Source organism: Etheostoma cragini, chromosome 18, assembly GCF_013103735.1.
Source record: "Etheostoma cragini isolate CJK2018 chromosome 18, CSU_Ecrag_1.0, whole genome shotgun sequence".
NCBI classification, from domain to species: domain Eukaryota; kingdom Metazoa; phylum Chordata; class Actinopteri; order Perciformes; family Percidae; genus Etheostoma; species Etheostoma cragini.
In genome coordinates this window covers 22,435,117-22,453,493 of record NC_048424.1, presented here as the reverse complement: position 1 = coordinate 22,453,493, position 18,377 = coordinate 22,435,117, and the positions used below count along the sequence as shown (strand labels likewise).

At 43.1% G+C, this 18,377-nt stretch overlaps 1 protein-coding gene across 2 annotated transcripts in view; it reads right to left on the bottom strand.

The window, feature by feature from the left end:
• Nucleotides 1-1,595: 1,595 nt before the first annotated feature.
• The window catches only part of znf395b (zinc finger protein 395b), a 17,165-nt gene continuing 383 nt past the window's right edge, over nucleotides 1,596-18,377 (bottom strand). The window contains exons 2-10 of one of the 2 annotated variants that reach the window (XM_034900310.1): nucleotides 14,094-14,272; nucleotides 13,064-13,254; nucleotides 12,870-12,982; nucleotides 11,002-11,201; nucleotides 10,192-10,292; nucleotides 8,537-8,858; nucleotides 5,263-5,358; nucleotides 4,452-4,558; nucleotides 1,596-2,472 (exon numbers count right to left, since the gene is read on the bottom strand). In XM_034900310.1, coding sequence (XP_034756201.1) covers nucleotides 2,361-2,472; nucleotides 4,452-4,558; nucleotides 5,263-5,358; nucleotides 8,537-8,858; nucleotides 10,192-10,292; nucleotides 11,002-11,201; nucleotides 12,870-12,982; nucleotides 13,064-13,254; nucleotides 14,094-14,225 — 1,374 coding nt within the window. In that variant the 5' untranslated portion in view covers nucleotides 14,226-14,272 and the 3' untranslated portion in view covers nucleotides 1,596-2,360. The remainder of the gene's footprint in view (nucleotides 2,473-4,451; nucleotides 4,559-5,262; nucleotides 5,359-8,536; nucleotides 8,859-10,191; nucleotides 10,293-11,001; nucleotides 11,202-12,869; nucleotides 12,983-13,063; nucleotides 13,255-14,093; nucleotides 14,273-18,377) is intronic. The other variant, XM_034900311.1, reaches the window with a different exon arrangement.

The following is an 18,377-nucleotide window of genomic DNA, read 5'->3' as shown; positions in this document are numbered from 1 at the left end:
TTTGTGTTACTAATGTCAAGCTCTCATGTAATGGACCTATTCATCACTGCATATGCCCCCCCCTTTAAAAAATGGCATTTTGGGACCAAACTAATTATACACAATTGTTATCACTAATCGGATTGGAAGTGAACCACCAGCACTTTTCTTTTAAGATGGGTCATCCAGATGGTAGGACAGTGATGAAGCACACATTCCTGTTAACTACTGATCTACCAATCTCATTTTGTACTTAAGGAACTTCATTAATTAAACACAATGTTTGTTAAATTGGTTTTCTGAACTTTCAAACTCACCGAGACTTTGCATCCCTAAGCAAAAATAAGCCTTGTTCCCATTGCTTAGTTCTCGGGGGGGGGGGGGGGGGGGGGGGGGGGGGGGGGGGGGGGGGGGGGGAAGCAGCAGCAGGTTGGCAGACTCCCCGAGGTGCAGTGGAACTATACTGGCCTCTAGTGTCTGAGGAACAAATGTGTTGCCCATTGGATACTGACTTGGGATCAGTTGTGCCATGTCCTTCATAATATTTGATGATTAATTTTCAAATTAGAAATTAGCACAAGATGTCCAATATACAAATATGCCTAATTTATAGTTGATATTTACATGGTCTTCACGGTCAAACTGAAAGATCATGAATGTTCCTAAACCAAACCTGAGGAAACTAGTGTCCATTATTCCTCCGTCTCACATTATTGATAGTCCTTGTATGATTGTGTATCATATTTGCCAACCATCTAAGATACCGTATCCAAATGACTTGCGTGGGGCGGCTGGCTGGAACTCAGATTTCCCTTTTTAGAAAATTAAAGTGAAGTGGAATGGATTATTATTTTCTGGACCCTCCCATTGAACAGCACCCTCACCCCAAGGTCTCAAAAAATAATGTCTTTGTTAAAAGCTAAAAGAAAGCAAAGTGTGAAAAATTGTAGGACAATACAGTAAATGATACCTTAATTTGACCCACACCATAGGAATCGAAGAACAATGTGTAGTGCCATAACTGTGCACCTTAGAAGTAGATTTATAACTTTCCAATTTTTCAACAAATTACACAATGTGGAATAATCCTGCCACTTTAAAACAAAGTGTCCCACAGTAGGATGGAACGCTAGCCCTGGAAACCACCATCTCAATGAACCCTTTAAGAGCCGAGGGATGAAATGACCTGAGCATGTCAGCTGTGGTCAATATTATACACAATTATGTTTCTGCACACGTGAAACAAACAAAACATGTTCATTTGTTTTTTGCCATCAAGATATTTCCCCTCCACTTGCATTTCCAATTATTTTGCATCTTAATAGTGTTTACGTGTTGATTAGTGTCTGATTATGATGTGTAATTATGTATGCATATGAGTGTGTGAATGACTGAACTGTGACTGTGCATATGCATGTGTGTGTATGTGTGCGTGTGTCAATCCAACACAAAAAATGGAACTTATGAATACAGTGTACAGACTACATTTCTAACATGATATCATTGTTCCGAGTCTTCAGACAAAATGTGTATAGAGAAAAAACTACAATAAAACTGTTTGCTATTTCTCTCGTGGACTGTCATGCAGAAGGAAGAAAAAAAGACCAAAAGAAAACGTTTCAAATTCTCAGTGCTTTTTAATTTGTGTTTGACAATATATTTCCTCTTTTTTTATTGCTATTACCAACTCATTCCCCTAATGCTAGTCCCATTGCCATGATTCCATAGCTTCACGGATTAAACCATTAACACTGGTTGTATGCCAACACTTGGGCAGGAAGGAAATAGGTACTTGGTTGAGTCGAAACCAAACATAGCTTATTCTTTTGAGTTCATATTTCAACAAAGTGCCAAAAAACATGTAAATTCCCCCCAAAAATAATCTGCCCGATACATGGGCGGAAAGAGACAATTAAAAAAAAAAGGTATAAAATACTTACGTACGTAACTCAGAGCACACAATATAATGTACATCATAACCACTGTGTAACCACTGGAAGATAGGGTTAGAATGAAGAAAAAACAGCCAAGTAGCAGTCTAATACAGTGGAGCTACAGGGGCAGTAAAGATGAACCTTTGGATAAAGTAGGAGAGTATTGTAGGCTTAGCACATCACATGGTCAAAGTCAGTCAACAGTTAGCACCATTGCAGACTTCAGTTTGCAGGATCAAGTTACAAAGATACAGAAAAGTCAATTTGCATTTCTTTTAGGAAAGAAACAAAAAGAGTTGAAAGTAAAACAAAAAAACAGAACTGTTGCTTTCCTTGACGCCTCTCGGGCCCTTATTTATATCCTCTTTTTTGATAAAAGTCTCTTTTTTTCATTAGTCATCCATTCATCCGTCCATCCACAGATCCACGTCACTCACGCTGCCGCCTCTAGTCGGGGAAGCGCTGGCAGGCTTTTTTCCAGCGGCAGGCGGTGCACCACTGATCCTTGCGCTCCACTCCGTACACCTTGCGACACTTTTTGGCCTCCCCGCGACCCTTCCTGCGGAGGCAAAGACACACATCATGTGGTGACCGGCGATGCAAGAGCGCTGGAAAGGAAAGGAAAAGGTCCCCACCACACACGCTTGATGTGATCAATCTCAACAATGAGACTGGAATAGACTGAGAACAAAATGAAGTGAAGGTTGAATCCATTTTATTTATCTTTCCTGGCCAAGCCGTGGAAATGGGATTTTAAAGACAAGCAGCAAAGTGGGCGATCAAATGACAACCTGGAGGAGAGCAGTAGGGGACAGATCCTGGAGTCAAACAGACAACAGGAGAAAAGATGTGTGGACCCAGATCAATCAAGCTTTATTTACACTATATGTATAAAATGGATGGCGCCTTTCTGCATCTACATCGGAACTCTCAAATGTCTTCCAAGGCACCAGCTAACAAGAGCGCCCCCCCAACACTTAGCTGGCCTGGAGCGTCGGGTATAAACGAGCGCGACTCCATCATGGGCCGCCGTAGATGGCGCGCTACGATCATGCACGGAGACGTTTATGCTCAACGCATTGTTTGCTGCAGTATAGACTTGGTTGACATTACTGGGAACGTGCACTAAAACGTCATTTTCATCTATGGCGTGGTGGAAAAGAAACCATTTGAATGAATGAGCGTAAACCTTGTTAGCGGTTAATCTTTACTCTTCCTCATATTTACGGTAGATTTTTTTGCTTGGTTGGTACAATGCCGAAAAGTTGCCATTTGGCGTTCAAAGCGTCCAATAAGTTCAGGAATCCTGATCTTAAGTTTTAGATCCTGCCAGACGGAGCCGGTGTTACTACCACTAATGTTGCTGCTACAGTCCAAACTGTAACAGTTACATGGAATTTATTCATTAAACATGCTAAGACATAGCATTACTAGTCTTTAATATCATAGATTTAATAAACGCGGGATAAGAATAGACAGTTGGATGAGCCCGGGAAAACGTCACTGATCCTGGGGAATTACTGCAATTGTTGGGTTGTTGTAAAGTATAGAGCCTGGTCTGTAAGGTGTCTCGAGATAACTCTTGTTATGATCTGATACTATAACTACAATTCAATTATTTAATACAGTCAGACTGAATCATCTAAGATTAGCTAACGGTTAACGTTAGCTGTCTCTTACGTGGAGACTCTATCAGGTAGCTAAGGTTAACACTAAATGTGGGGAGAAACCAGGCCATACCGTTGGGTCGCTTGCCCACCTTATGATGTACGGCCAATCGATCCAATATGACTCCGTTTTTTATGTACCTTGCTCTGTCAATCAGCAAAAGTGCCATACTGTTTTATTAAGATTATTTTCTGGGAATTTTCAGCCTTAATTTTTGACGTTAAAGCTGAAGACATGAAACGGGAGATAGAGGGAGACTGACACGCAGCAAAGGGCCGGGGGCCGGGGGCCGGGGGCCGGAGTCCAACCCGGGCTCGCTGCATCAAGGAGGGAACCTCTATGTCTGGGAGCCCACCCTACCAACTGTGAATAGGCAAGAAGTAGTAGAGAAGAAGAAACTGGAAGTAAAGGACACAGGATGCCTGGCAACAGTCAGTATCTGGTGTTAGGGTTGGGGTTCATCTGTAAAGAGAACACCTCTCCAAAGTGCCAGACGCCATCCAATGTGAGCATTTGGTTACGACAGCGAACTGCCGTCAGGTCGAGAGAGAGGGCGATGAACCCTTACCTTAACCATGTCCATTAACCCTGCTGTCTAATCAGCGTCTTGATTTGCCCCACCTGCGAGGCTGATGGAGAAGTGCTCACTAACAGATTTAGTCCGATTTGTGAGCAATATTTGAGAGAAATAAACCTTTTGTGTACGTAGAAAAAGTCTTCAGAAAACTGGGGGCCAAAACAAAAGTTTATAATTTTGCTTAGTGTACATCCTCACAGAGCCAACAGCATGTTGTGTTTTACTTTTAATAGCAGGTATGAACATTTTAAAAATGGGACACTGAACAGGAAGCCAGGCGGTAAATGCCTCACCTGAAGGAGCAGTGAGTGCGGGAAGGCGACCCACTCATGGGCTGCAGCCTGTTCTGCTGGAGCCACTGCTCCCCGACACTGACGGACCGACAGCGAGCTTTCACCACCTGAAGAGACACACGACCACACATCAAATACGAAGGCAGAATGGAGAAGAGGTCATGAAAGAGACAGACAATGTGGTGATTTCATTTGTTAGTGGCAGGCATGGCTGCAACACAATGAATCTATCTCCGCGACGTTCCACCTACTCCGTCACCTCCAGCCTCCTTTGTGTTGGTGTTCTAACCTCAAGTGGATTCATGAGGACTATGGTTACCTGGTCCTCAGATCTCTGCAGGGTAAATCCAGACAGCTAGCTAGACCATCTGTCCAATCTGAGTTTTCTGTTGACGACTAAAACTATTTCTGGACGTACTCATGTTCCACCAAAACATGGCTCCATTCGGCCCTCAGCACTCCCCAAGACAATTGTGAAGGGTTAAAAAAAATCCAATAAACCAGAGCAGGTTTGTCTCCCATCCCAGAAGCCTGTGTGGCCTAAACTGACCCTCTTACGCACTCTGTGGGGGAAGGTCTGGCAATGTCAGACTACTACACAATCAACTGTGTTTCCCTTTTCTTGGTACCAGGACTTGTCTGGTTCCGATCTTCACTGGGGATCGTAATCACCTCAGTGAAGGAGAGATTCTGCCGTGACTTCATCTTCAACGCGACACTCGCCCTCCCATTTCATCAGCAACCAAACGGAGGAACGCCAATTGGAAAAACAGACATACTATGCATATAAAGAACAGGACAGAAGACTCACCGGAGTGTTACTGGGGCCAGAGACGGAGGCGGAGGGCGTCCAACCCTGGCAGCCAGGGCTTTTGGGGGCCACAGAAACCTGGACGGGGCTAGAGGCCTGGATGGAGCAGGAGAGAGGAGGCAACACATGGTTCATCAAATCTGTAGAAAATGGCTCACAACCTGTTCCATATAACAAAAGTAAGGTTGTTACATTTCTGTTATTAGACTGAAAACATTTGGTGGAACGCTCTCTCTTCAAATGTCACGTTAAAACAGATTTCATGTCCGTCTTGGACTCTGGAGATGGGATTTATAGACATCTTCATCTCTTAAATCTCTGGACGTTCTGGCCTTGAGATTCATAACCCATCACGTCTATTCATATCATTGTATTTCAGCTGAAAGTATTAGGTGGTCTTTGCTCCAAGAAAGACAAGCTACTCACTGGTCTCTCTTTATCTATAAGGCTCTTATTGGAAAACTACCATGTTACTCTGAGGGACATTCTCAGACTGCTCTGCTGACTGGCTTTACGAGCTTGGTGTCAACATCTGGTAGAAATCTACATAGAAATCTGGTTTTAAACCTGCAACCTTCTACTTGTAACTGCTTTTACATAATTGTATTTTCTTTGGCATCTTATCCCATTTATCAAAAAGCTTTCCAAATTCTGAATTGTCTTTCTATGTTTCTTATGATTGTACTTCCTGTGTTGTTGTTGCTGTTTTTGTCTTTGTAACCTGACTCGATGACATGGAGTTTAAAATCAGATGACAAAACGTATTTCCTTTGAGTAGATATTCATGAAATTCCATCAAATTTTAGCGTTTCCATAAGGCATTTTTCATGCAATATCACTTAATTCAGATAAAAACGGGTGGATAGAAACATGGCTAGTGTTTCCAAATGTCTCTGTTTTAAGGGCTCGACAGTCCAGAGCAGTGTGGAGGCGAGCCGTAAACGTAGCAAAAGACAATAATTCCTAAACTGTTGTCCTCCTTGGGTCAGTATAACTGCCAACGTGTACAACCAATCGATTAAGGGCTTTTGATCCAGTTACCGTAACAAAGAAAGTCCAACATGCCACATATTAAATGATCTTGTCCTGTGATGTTGTGATGTTTTTGTCCTACTTCTCCTCCCTGTGCAGCCCTCAACTCTCAGAAACAACATACTACCGCTGCTGCAAATTGCACTACATGCACAAAGGAGAGCATGGTGATGGTGAGTACCCCCTGTCACTGTCACAGCGTTAACCCTGGAGGTAAACCGGAAACAAAGGGTGAAAAAATCAACACCGCGCCAGTGTGAGTTTAACCTGGTGGTCAGGCATTTACAGCCTCGAGCAGCTATGACTCACACACGCACACAAAAACACACACACACACACCGCTCCACCAGCAGCACTGATTCACAATTCACAACCCACTGCAGGGAAAGAAGTATTCACATCCTTCACAAAAAGTACTACTACTACACTGTAAAACTACTTTGTTACAAGACCTGCATTGAAATTGTTACTTAAGTAAAAGTAGCTAAGTATTATCAGGAAAATGTACGTATTGTAAGTATTACAAGTAAAAGTACTCAATGCATAAAAGTCCTCACATTTTAGAAACTGGAAATGATTTAGCTGGACTTGTGGGCTTACTTTATAATAAAACATCATATTTTATAAACTACTTGGGTTTTGTGAGCAACACTCCTAATTTGTAAAGTAACTACAGCTGTCGGATTAACGCAGTGGAGTAAAAAGTACAATGTTTCTCTCTGGAATGTAGCGGAGTAAAGGAAGAAACTGGCATGAAAAGAAAAGACTCAAGTAAAGTACAAGAACCTCAAAAACTTGTAGTTGTACTTGAGTAAGTATACATTCCACCACTGCATGAGGAAATGAAAGACAAATGTGGTAAAAAATGGACACAGTTTCACATCTGTTATATGAAAAAAGGAAAAGAATTGCTTAGTTTGCAAGGGACATTTTCCTGAGTTTTTAGGTTGAATCAGTCCAAAGTGGGTACTCATGTACTTCAGGTTCTAACCACTGTACAAGTACACTGAAAGAATTCACGTAGTGTTTTTCCTTTTTTTGCCTTTTACAGGCTGCTGAGAGTCTAGTCTCCTCGGGGGAGCGAGCACGCCGACTGCTTCCTCTCTCACTGTCACAAAGCATCCATTTACAGACTCGGCGGTACAGGGTAAACGCAGGTCACCAGTGAAATGTGCTGCTTTGTCATGCATACGCAAAGTTGTAGCTCGCCGGCTCATTAGAGGGCTATCTGCATGGGCTAGGAGGACGCAGGAAACAACACAGCAGACCAGCCGTGAAACCTCTGCACAGAAACTCCAGTAAAGTGGAGATAATGTCCTTCGAGATATCGAGTAGGAAAAAAAAATGAATTTAGATACATTAGTTTCTGCTTTCATTTCAAGACTGATTTCTTAGAAAAGATGATTGAATGGGAAACAGGGATGTTTGGAGCGTGAATTCCTTCCTTTCAAACATCTTCACCTGACAATCAATAATTCATCTCACGGACCGGGCTGTCTCCTTTTATCATTCTCCAACTCGCAGGGAAGAACTCAAATACTGGGAAGTAAACAACTGTTTATTGGAATTAGGGCTCTTAAAAGCCGATTCAGGTATTTTGTGGTAAAACTCAACATGACCTAAACCAGTCTCTCATGTTGGACGGATTAAGTGTCTTCTAAGAATAAATTTCAGCCCGCAAACAAGCCTTTAGACCACCCGTGTCAAACTCAAGGCCCGCGGGCCAAATCCGGTCCCTCACAACCTTTGATCCGGGCCGTGTATCAATTTAGGTTCACGACTAATTTTGACCTGCCTACTTTTTGTCACTTATGCCAACATTCTTGGTGCTTTTTTCGACATTTTTGCTACTATTTAAAACAAATGTGGCGCTATTCTTCATATTTTTGACGTGCTTTTTCAGAGGTTTTTTGCCGCTATTTTCGTTATTTTTGCTCTATTTCTGACATTTTAGGGCTTCTTCCAGACATTCTTGGCATATTTGACTTTTTCGATTAAATCAAAGCACGTCAATAAACGATACGCCGGTATTATTCAGGTTTCAGAAGCACTCTTTGGACATGTATACAGCGCATTCTGAATATGTATCTCAATCTCATTTCAGGGTTTTACGGCAGTTTGTGACAGTTTACGGCCTCCTCCATTAGCCATGTGAACAGCTAAGTCAGAATATTGTCTAATGGCAAACCCCCCCAGGAACACTATGCACATGTAAACGTAGTCCCTGCTGCAGTGTACCCACCTGATAGAGATGCTCGGAGTGGATCTGCCAGAAGCTGCTGGGGGCCGACTGGCTGAGTGGACTGGGCCTGCTCGGGCCGGCCCCGGAGCTGGAGTTGGACCTGGGTCTGTGATCTGGGGGGATCTGGAGCCCCGAGGCCACAGTAGAAGCGCAGGAGGCCCAGCTGAGTTGAGAGGATGAAGCCTGGCCCAGAGCCTGCTGGGAAGGAGCTGGAGGAACCAAAGGAACTGGAGGAGCTGGAACGGAGCTGGCATCCACAGTCTCACAGGAGATCTTGGTGTAGTAGAAGTCCTCTTCTCTCTGGGACTGATCTGACCCACTGCTGTGTGTGTGTGAGTGTGTGTGTGTGTGTGTGTGTGTGTGTGTTTGGCAGATGGTGGGACAGACCAGCGGATACACAGGATGAAAACAGTGAGTTGTTTGTTTGGAGCATTACTGAATGCGGCACTCCCCGTGGCCCAGATATAAAATCTCAAAAATGTTTCATCACTTCCCCAAACAAAGTCCCAGCTCTTCCACACCCTGAAAATTTGATTCCCTCTTGTTTTTTTAATGTTGTTTTGCAGCTCAGGAATGTTCTAAAAGTGGGGGTTTTACTACACCCCGGTCTATAGTGGAGGAGAAGCTAAAATACACAGAACGTATGCCAGGGATTACATTTCCATGACATTCCTACTTCTTTACACTTTGATAATTCATTAATATTCTACAAACTACAGACAACAGTCTTGTGATTAACACCACATATAAGTGGAAGTGAAAAGATATCACACCTCAGTACGTTTTGGATACAGAGTGAAATGTGTCACAGATAAAAAATAAGAATTAGAAAATAAGAATTCAACAGGGAAAGAATACATTTTTGTAATGTTTGCCCTAATGTTGAATTTAACTTCTTCAAATGATTCAAAAATATCTCATTGCAACACAAATTTATGAAAAGAAGGGGACTCCATCTTAATTTTCATACTTTGCCTTTTTGAGTTAATAATAGTAATTATTTTAAGATACTTGGAGGATGGGGACATGTTTTCTTCTAATTTAAGTGTGGGCAGGGTTCAAAGGAAAAATATGAATTATCCTGGGCAACTGGTTTGTTAATATAAGGCACTTACATCTACACAAAGTAATTATACATTTGGTAACTGCAGTACTAATTCATTTTACAAGTGGAGGAATAAATCACTGCAGTACAGTCTTGAGCGCGTCTCAGTGTGTGTGTCTCTGTGTGTTTGTCTCAGTGTGTGTGTCTCAGTGTCTCTGTCTCAGTGTGTTTGTCTCAGTGTTTGTCTCAGTGTGTTTGTCTCAGTGTGTCTGTCTCAGTGTGTTTGTCTCAGTGTGTCTGTCTCAGTATGTTTGTCTCAGTGTGTCTGTCTCAGTGTGTTTGTCTCAGTGTGTTTGTCTCAGTGTGTCTGTCTCAGTGTGTTTGTCTCAGTGTGTTTGTCTCAGTGTGTCTGTCTCAGTGTGTCTGTCTCAGTGTGTCTGTCTCAGTGTGTGTGTCTCAGTGTGTCTGTCTCAGTGTGTCTGTTTCAGTGTGTTTGTCTCAGTGTGTTTGTCTCAGTGTGTTTGTCTCAGTGTGTGTGTCTCAGTGTGTGTGTCTCAGTGTTTTGTTCCTCGTGGTAGTACTTTGTGGTGGACACGTAAGCCCGACTCACCCCAGATGGAGCACCCGGATGTGTCTTTTCATTCCGACTGAAGACGTGAGCACCTTGCCACAACCGGGCCACAGACACTTGTACACCCCTCGGAAAGAGCTCTGTGGGGAGAACACAACCCGGGTAAAGTACAGGAGAGAGGAAATAAGAGGAAATAAAGAGAAATGCACAGAAAGACACAAAGTACAGAGAGCGAGGGAGAAAACTGTCTCTGTCTTTAATAACATATTCCTTTGCTGATTCCAGAGCACATGTGTCAAACTAGAGGCCTGGGGGTCAAATCTGGTCCGGCCCGCCTGTCAGTTTAGGTCCAGAATACATTTTGGTTGTGCGCCAATTGAAAAAAATGGGAAACTGTTGTCAACTGGCAACATGACACAACACTCACAGACTGGATTCGGCAAATTTGCTGCCTCTGGTGGGACTCTGAGTTTGTGAGTCGGCTGTGTGCCAGACTACTTTTTAAAAAAAGTAACCACTGTTTTGCTTGATTTGCTAAATTCTAGGATGGCTTTGGGACATTTTTGGTGACTTTGTCAGTCACTTCATGTGGACCAAACTGTAAGTGAGAAGACACAATAGACAATAATAGAATCAAGATACTTTACGTCTTTTGATGACATAAAAGCACGTTGACTAACTCTACATGTCTGGCCCTTTATGTGATCAAAACTCTCATTGTGTGAATATTTTATGAAAGTACCAATAGTCAACACTTCAATTTCATGTCGGTGTTGTTATCGAGGTATTTGGTCAGACGTATTGTGATATTTGATTTTCTCCATATCGCCCAGCCCTACCGCTGGGTACCTTTGGCTTTTTGGCATTTAGCTCCTCTCCCTGATCCAGTTCCATCTGTAGTCCTTCATCAGGGCTGCCGTCCATCTCAGTGACGGACGGCGAGGGGGCGGGGCTCACGTTGCCGTGGTCCCAGCTCCAGTAGCCGCTGCTGCCGCTGTCAGAGAGCTCGCCGCCACCACACTCCATGTCAGCTGACGATGATGAGCCGGCTGTAAAGCAGGAAGTCATTGTTACCGTCCCAAGATGGAAATACTGTAAACATGCCACCATGGGTATTTTTTAAGGGCTTCATCTAAGTATTATTGTCATTGTAGAATAATCTGTTTTTCAAATGAATCAATTTGTTTTTGGGTTTCTAAAATGTCGATCAGTGTTTCCCAAAGATGACGTCCTCAAATGTCTCGTTTTGTCCACAACTCAAAGATATCCAGCTCCCTGTCCCAGAGGACTGAGGAAACTAGAAAATATGAATTTTAACAAGCTGGAATCAGATAATATGATCAGTTTCATCCATAAAAAATCTCTTTAATGGATTATCAGAATAGTTGGTAATTAGTTTAATGGTTGACAACTAATTCAATCATCTTTACAGCTCTATTTTTTTGATGGATACCAAATTAGTTCATTGTTAAAATGTGTCTTATGGCTTTAGAGATAAAATATGAAATAGGCTCTGTTTCTTTGAGCCTAAAATAGACAGCGTGCGGTTGGGCCTGCCCCGGGCTGCTTATCTCTGAGCCCGTTGTGCCGAGAACAGCAGGTGTCCCCAGACCGTGTGTCTCACTGTGAGAAGTTAAGACCACCATGAACCTTGGGGTTTTATTTTTGTAAAGTATCCGGCTGCACTGTGGTCTTTCTGTATGTGTTTACCTGCCTGGCTTGACACATATATTATTTATTCATTTATTTAGTATTTCAGGACAAATCGCACTGACAAACATGTACAGCAGTACACGTAAAAATGCCACATTGTAGCCCGAGAGCTCATTTACAAAAAGAAAAAGAAAGAAAAACAGGACAATTCATTAATAGATGTTAAAATGGAGACACATATCGTTAGTGTGATACTAATGAATCAGCTTGTGTCCAGCCTAAGACGTCTGGTATGAACGGCCACATTGGATAACATGCGTGCTAAATGAATAAAGCTGCTCTACACTACTTTACCTGATGCTTACGTGCCCGCTGTCTTTTGGCTGTTACAGGTAAAAATCCTAAGTAATACAACACACTCTTGCAAAATTGAATACACTCTAGGGATTCACTGCTGACGCACTACTGGACTTGTATGACCAGTAGCTAATGGTGGCTAATGTTAGTTAAATTTAGCGCTGGTTTCCATCATTCACTTATTTGTATATATTGTATGAAATGGTCTTTACACCCTGACAGCAATAAATAATACATGAGCTCTGAAAAAGGAGAGACAAAGAGCCAATCAAATGGCTCCTCGCCCTGCTGAGCGTATTCTACCCCTCACGTGTGCGAGCCTGAGCTCAATGTGTGGCGTGGCCAACGGAGTAACTGCAAGTCTACTGGAGAACGGGGGGGGGAGTTACTTCCAACCGCCCGCTCTGTTAGGAGGCAAAGACAGAAGGCGATGGCGACAGCTGAAGGAGTTTCACGTCATGAGAAGAGACGCCATGGTTTCTGGGATTTTATGTTTTCAGGAAATGTAACGTGCATGTGTGTTGTGTGTGTGTTTGTGTGTGTGTGTCTTTGTGTGTGTGTGGGTGGGTGGGTGGCTGGGTGGCAGAGCCCCAAGGAGATGCTACTTTCAAATCTTGCTTGCTTTTTACCATTACCAACCCTGCCTTCAAGCATTAGCCCCACCAGGTGTAGTGAGAACAGAGTGTGTTGGGTGAGCTGAGACAGACCTGGTACAGGATCTGTGTGTGGGGGGCTCTGGACCACGGGGTTGCAGGACAGACTGGTCAGAACCATGGCGGCCATGATCTCGTCCATCTCCACTGACTCTGGGCTGCGGAAGCTGGACACAGCATACAATCAGTATCCTTAGACTTTAGCGTAACCCAGTCCACACTCTCACATGCTGTTGCCGATCCCTCACCTGTATGGTGCCTCTCTAGTAGCTGACGCATTGCTGAGGTGCATTGTGGGTCCCACAGTTTGCAAGGGAGCTGCTAGGTTTTTCCAGCCTCGCTCAGCCTCCCTCTGTGCTGGGGAAACGGATGTTTTGTTCTCGTGATGTCCGGTCTCCACCAACGTTGTCCCAGCCTGGACATGCCTCTGTGTGCACACCTTTAAAAGAAGGAGTGCAAAAACGAGCTCCTCGTTATTAAAACATGCAACAGTTAGGGATTTTTGCGCTAACACTACACTCCCATCAGTGATGCAGTCCAATCACCTGTTGAGTCCGAGTCAAGTCTTGAGTCCCAAGTGTCTGAATCCAAGTCCCCAAAGAAAGGTAAGAGTCAAGTCACCATTACCTGAGTTCTAGTCCAGAGAATAGCAACTCCAGTCTGACTTGAGTCCAACTCCAGGACACGAATACTCCATCACTGCCTATTACACATTAAAGTCAGAAACTTCATCCAACTTCTGAGTCTTATATCATGAATACTCCAGTCTGATTTCATAAACCCTCAACTCAAAGTCCATTTCATTGGTGCGCAAGTCCACTTCGAGTCCAGAGAATAGGGACTCGAGTCCGACTCACGTCTTAGTCTGGGGACTTGTCTACTCCATCACTGACTCCCAGTCAGCATATTAAAGACAACTGACATGGACTGAGTAACCCAGAGTAGCCTCTTTGATACCCTAAAACTGAGTCTTGCTGTTGTCATGAATAAAGCAGTTCAGAGAATATTTCCTGTCCATCTGGGGCGTCCAGCCTGAAGACAGCATGATCTGCCGGTATAACAGCTTAAAAAAGGATGTGCGTGCCAACCTCTGAAAAGTAATGATCCATTTGCGGGAGCTCATCAAAATGCAAATATAACATCGTGGTGACCGATGATGGCCATATTTACATGTCTTTACCAAATGAATGAATTCATAGAGGCTTGGATGACTGACAAGACAAAACATGAATCATCTCGGTTCATGAAAGGGAGTCTGGTCCCTCTGCGCCTACTCACCAGCGTCTGCTGCACGTCGGGCCCGTTGCTGCTGTGCGTGGTTGTAGCGGTGCAGGCCTGTAGGCCCACCTGGCAGACTGCCGTCCCGCCTGGCCCGGCTCCAACTCTGTCCTCAGGTCCCATAGCTGCCATGGTGCTGCTGCACACAATGAGGGGACTCAGCCCAGTGACACACCTCCCTGCCAAAAAGACACCAGGGACAGCATGAGATTTAAAGCAATCAAAATAACTGACTGCATTGTCAAATGTTTCTCCAGCAATGAAATATGCATAAAATTGCTTATGAAAGGGATACTTCAGGAAAAGGGTAACTTTAGTATTTTTCCACCTGGAACCAATTTTCCAATGTTTTTGTGTCTAAGGGACTAATCTTTTGAACAACATTTTATACAGGCCGCAATGTAAGCACTCGAGGGAATTGCCCAACGTTAATTTATGTCCACTAAAAGTTCTGTTTTTTTTGCACCAACAGGCTCAGATTGTTAATCCACTTGGATTATTACATCATGGAAAGGATCCCTACACAGATAAAAAGTATGAATATGTTTAACCAGAAACAGCTCTGAAATGGCTATCAACAATCGCACCAGATCTCAACAAAATGGCCGACCTCGATAGGGATCCTTTTCATAATGTTTGTCTGAAACAATATTAATAATCTGAGCCTGTCGGTGGCAAAAACAGAACTTTTCTGTGGAAGAAATTGAAGGTGAGTAATTGTCCATTAACATTACATTGCAGCTTTCTTGCTCAGTAGCGGATCAGTTTCAAAAATGATGCTCCCTCAGTCACTTGACTGGATCCTACATTCCTACAATACAACTCCATCCGACAACATCTTTATTCAACCCTCCATGCCTGGTAAATGTCTACTTGTTAATAACTGATGACATCATCAGGTAAACCCCACCAGGAAGGCGCCTATCGCCCACTGACACTGACACTCAACAACCCCCCCCCTCTAGTCAGTACACTTTGCACTAACCTCCATCCTGCCCATGCACACAGTACTACTTATATTTGGATATACTATTTGTCTCTGTTTCTGTATCAACTGTTTAATTAAGTTTTTAAGTGATGAAGGTTATTTCCAACAATAGGAAGAATATGTTCATCAAATGATCAATACCAGGCTTTCTCTGAGGAATAGACATGTAGATCTAAACAGAAGGCAGCTTTGGTGACGAGTGAGTGTTGGCAGACACTAATGCACACATTCCATCTTCATTCTTTCTGACTAAAGTGCAGAGCAAAACCACCACACTGGATTTGAAAACGATTGCAGGAAATTGAAGTAAACACAGACTTGGGTGGATTTAGATAGCGGCTCGAGCAGAAGCTGGCTGTAGATTTGTCTAATCTAATAAAGTATGAGACTGATAACGCCTTCCAGAGACGTAATCTGACGTTTGGGGCATTCACTGTGGCCCGTCGCCCATAGAGGGATAAATAGTAGGGGTAGTGCTGCATTTAGGGCACATGGGATAATGCTGATGAAATGGCTCATAGCATTCTGCAGCATTCACCATCCTTAATTTACAATTTTTTTAAGTATCATGTTAATTCTAGGCTCAAACTAAATGACTGGAGTTTTCTCCAGTTCTGACAGCTATTTCATACTCAAACCACATGTTGCATATCACATGCACAAAACTAAGTGAGGACATTTGAACTCGAATTGGAACTTGAATTGATCTGAAATTATTACTTGATTAGCGGGAAAAATGCCAACTATCTTTTTTTATTTTCAGATGCTCAGATGTGAGTCTTTTCTCAGTTTTATATTCAGGGTTCCAACACATTTTCCAAAGTCAAATTCAAACCTTTTTCAAGCATCCCAAAGTGCATTTTTTAAAGGCTTGTCCAGTACCTTACAGCTGTGGTAATAACATATTGGTACATAGTACATACAGTATACTGATTACTGCACGTCTTAATTGCATTAAATGATATACTGTTGTGCTACAAGCAACCAAAGTTATGATTCGTGACATTTTAGGGAAACACAACAAGATGACATGTTTTACACTCGGCATTCTATTGAACCTGCTTTTTAGGCAGTTTCAAGCATTATTTAAATCCAAGCACTTGTCAGAGCCTGAAAACACCATATTAAAATTCAAGTGTGTTCAAGGATGTTAAACAGTCGCAGGAACCCTGGCATATTAGGTTGTAAATTACAATAAAAACTGTTTGAAGATGTCGCTTTGAACTCTGGAAAATTGTGTGCCACTACTTCCTGAAATTTGGCAGACTTGTAGCTCTAAGCAATAATAATAACAACTATGTGTATTATGGTTATGATGAGGATGATGATGATGATGATGATTATCTGGTTGTTTTTATTAGTTATATAGTTTTAAACATTCTATGCTAATGACACATCTGTTACACATCTTTTACACCATAGACTGTAAATATTAATGGACAAAGCATCTGGTTCTGCGAAGTGCTGCGTATGCGGAGGTGCCTTAACTTCCTGCAAGGGGGGACTCCTTAAACCTGCATTCTATCTGAAATCCTGCAGGGGGGGACTCCTTAAACATGCATTCTATCTGAAATCCTGCAGGGGGGGACTCCTTAAACCTGCATTCTATCTGAAATCCTGCAGGGGGGGACTCCTTAAACCTGCATTCTATCTGAATTACTGCAGGGGGGGACTCCTTAAACCTGCATTCTATCTGAATTCCTGCAGGGGGGGACTCCTTAAACCTGCATTCTATCTGAATTCCTGCAGAGGGGGACTCCTTAAACCTGCATTCTATCTGAATTACTGCAGGGGGGGACTCCTTAAACCTGCATTCTATCTGAATTCCTGCAGAGGGGGACTCCTTAAACCTGCATTCTATCTGAATTCCTGCAGAGGGGGACTCCTTAAACCTGCATTCTATCTGAATTCTTGCTGGGGGCAACCCGTGGGTTGTAAAAGGAGGTCGGTTTCTAAGTCTATGAGAAAGGGTTATGGTCTCAATCGCTAGTTTGAAGTCTTCTACAACACAGAATGATTTAGATTTTTGTAATAATGGTTCGCCGGATCGCCGGAGCTGGCACGGAGTCGGGACGCAGCCACATTAACATCTTCACGTCCAGGATGGCTGCGTATCTCACGACTCATTGCAGACCTCCACAAACCGATGGGTGACGTCACGCATGCTCTGTCCATTCATATACAGTCAATGGTTTACACAGGCATTTGTAAAATAAACAAAAAATAATAGTTAAGTACTATTTGTTATTATTCATATTATTATAAACAAAAACAATGCAAAGGCACAAATAAACTGTCAAATAACTGAAATTTGAAATAGTCCTTATGTTGCGTTTTGTGCCATAAAATATGGCTGTATTACAAAGTGACATATGGACAACTAGGTTAAAAAAAATACCAGTTTTGATCAACCCTATGACAGGAAGTTACAAGCATGGCCGTGTTTTTATGGAGGTCTGGTGCAGTGCCAAGTTTACCACTTCATACCTGGTCAATAAAGCTGATTCTGATTCTGATTCAAACCTTCGTCAAACAGTATTTTTCAACGAGAAATCTCAACTCTTCCATTCTTTTCTGTGCACCCGAACGCATCATAAAGCCCGATTTCCCCCCCACCTTCTTTCCACCAATCAGCGTCCGGCTTCTGTAGTAAACAAGTGCAAGTATGGGCGGGGAGCCGGCGCTCATTGGCTGAGCTCTGGTTTTCAGTTACACACCTCCTTTCTGACAACGTGTTCAGACACGAGTTTCGCCGGGGGACCGAGCCGCTGGACGGGGGGAGTCTGCTGGAAACCACCGGGCTGTGGACGCGGAGGCACGACGACACGCGCTCCCGTCTAATTACACATATGACACCGTCGTATCATGCAAAAAAAAGGAGAAGATGAACAGAAGAATGAACATGTAGTGTGTGTAAACAGTGTTGCTACAAAAACATAACGTCATCACCCCCCCCTTCACCCCCCACTCACGTAGCCCAGCTAGTCCAGGCAAATGCAATGCAACTTATTTAGTTTTTATCTTATTCTGGACGCATAAAGAGAGCATAAACGCATTCTAACAGCCAGCAGTGCGCTTCTGGCTCCTTACCAGTCGGATACTTCGAATTGGGATTTGTTGCGCATGAAGATTTAAACGAAGCGAGTCGACACTTTACCCCGAAAATATAACCTTACGGTGGTTTTAGTGGTGCTTTTAATTGCCTTTTGCATTAGAGGTGTTCAGAAGTAAGCGTTTATCCTTCAGCTACAACACTGATCTCCACCCGGCAACGCAGATTGAGATCAGGAGACCCC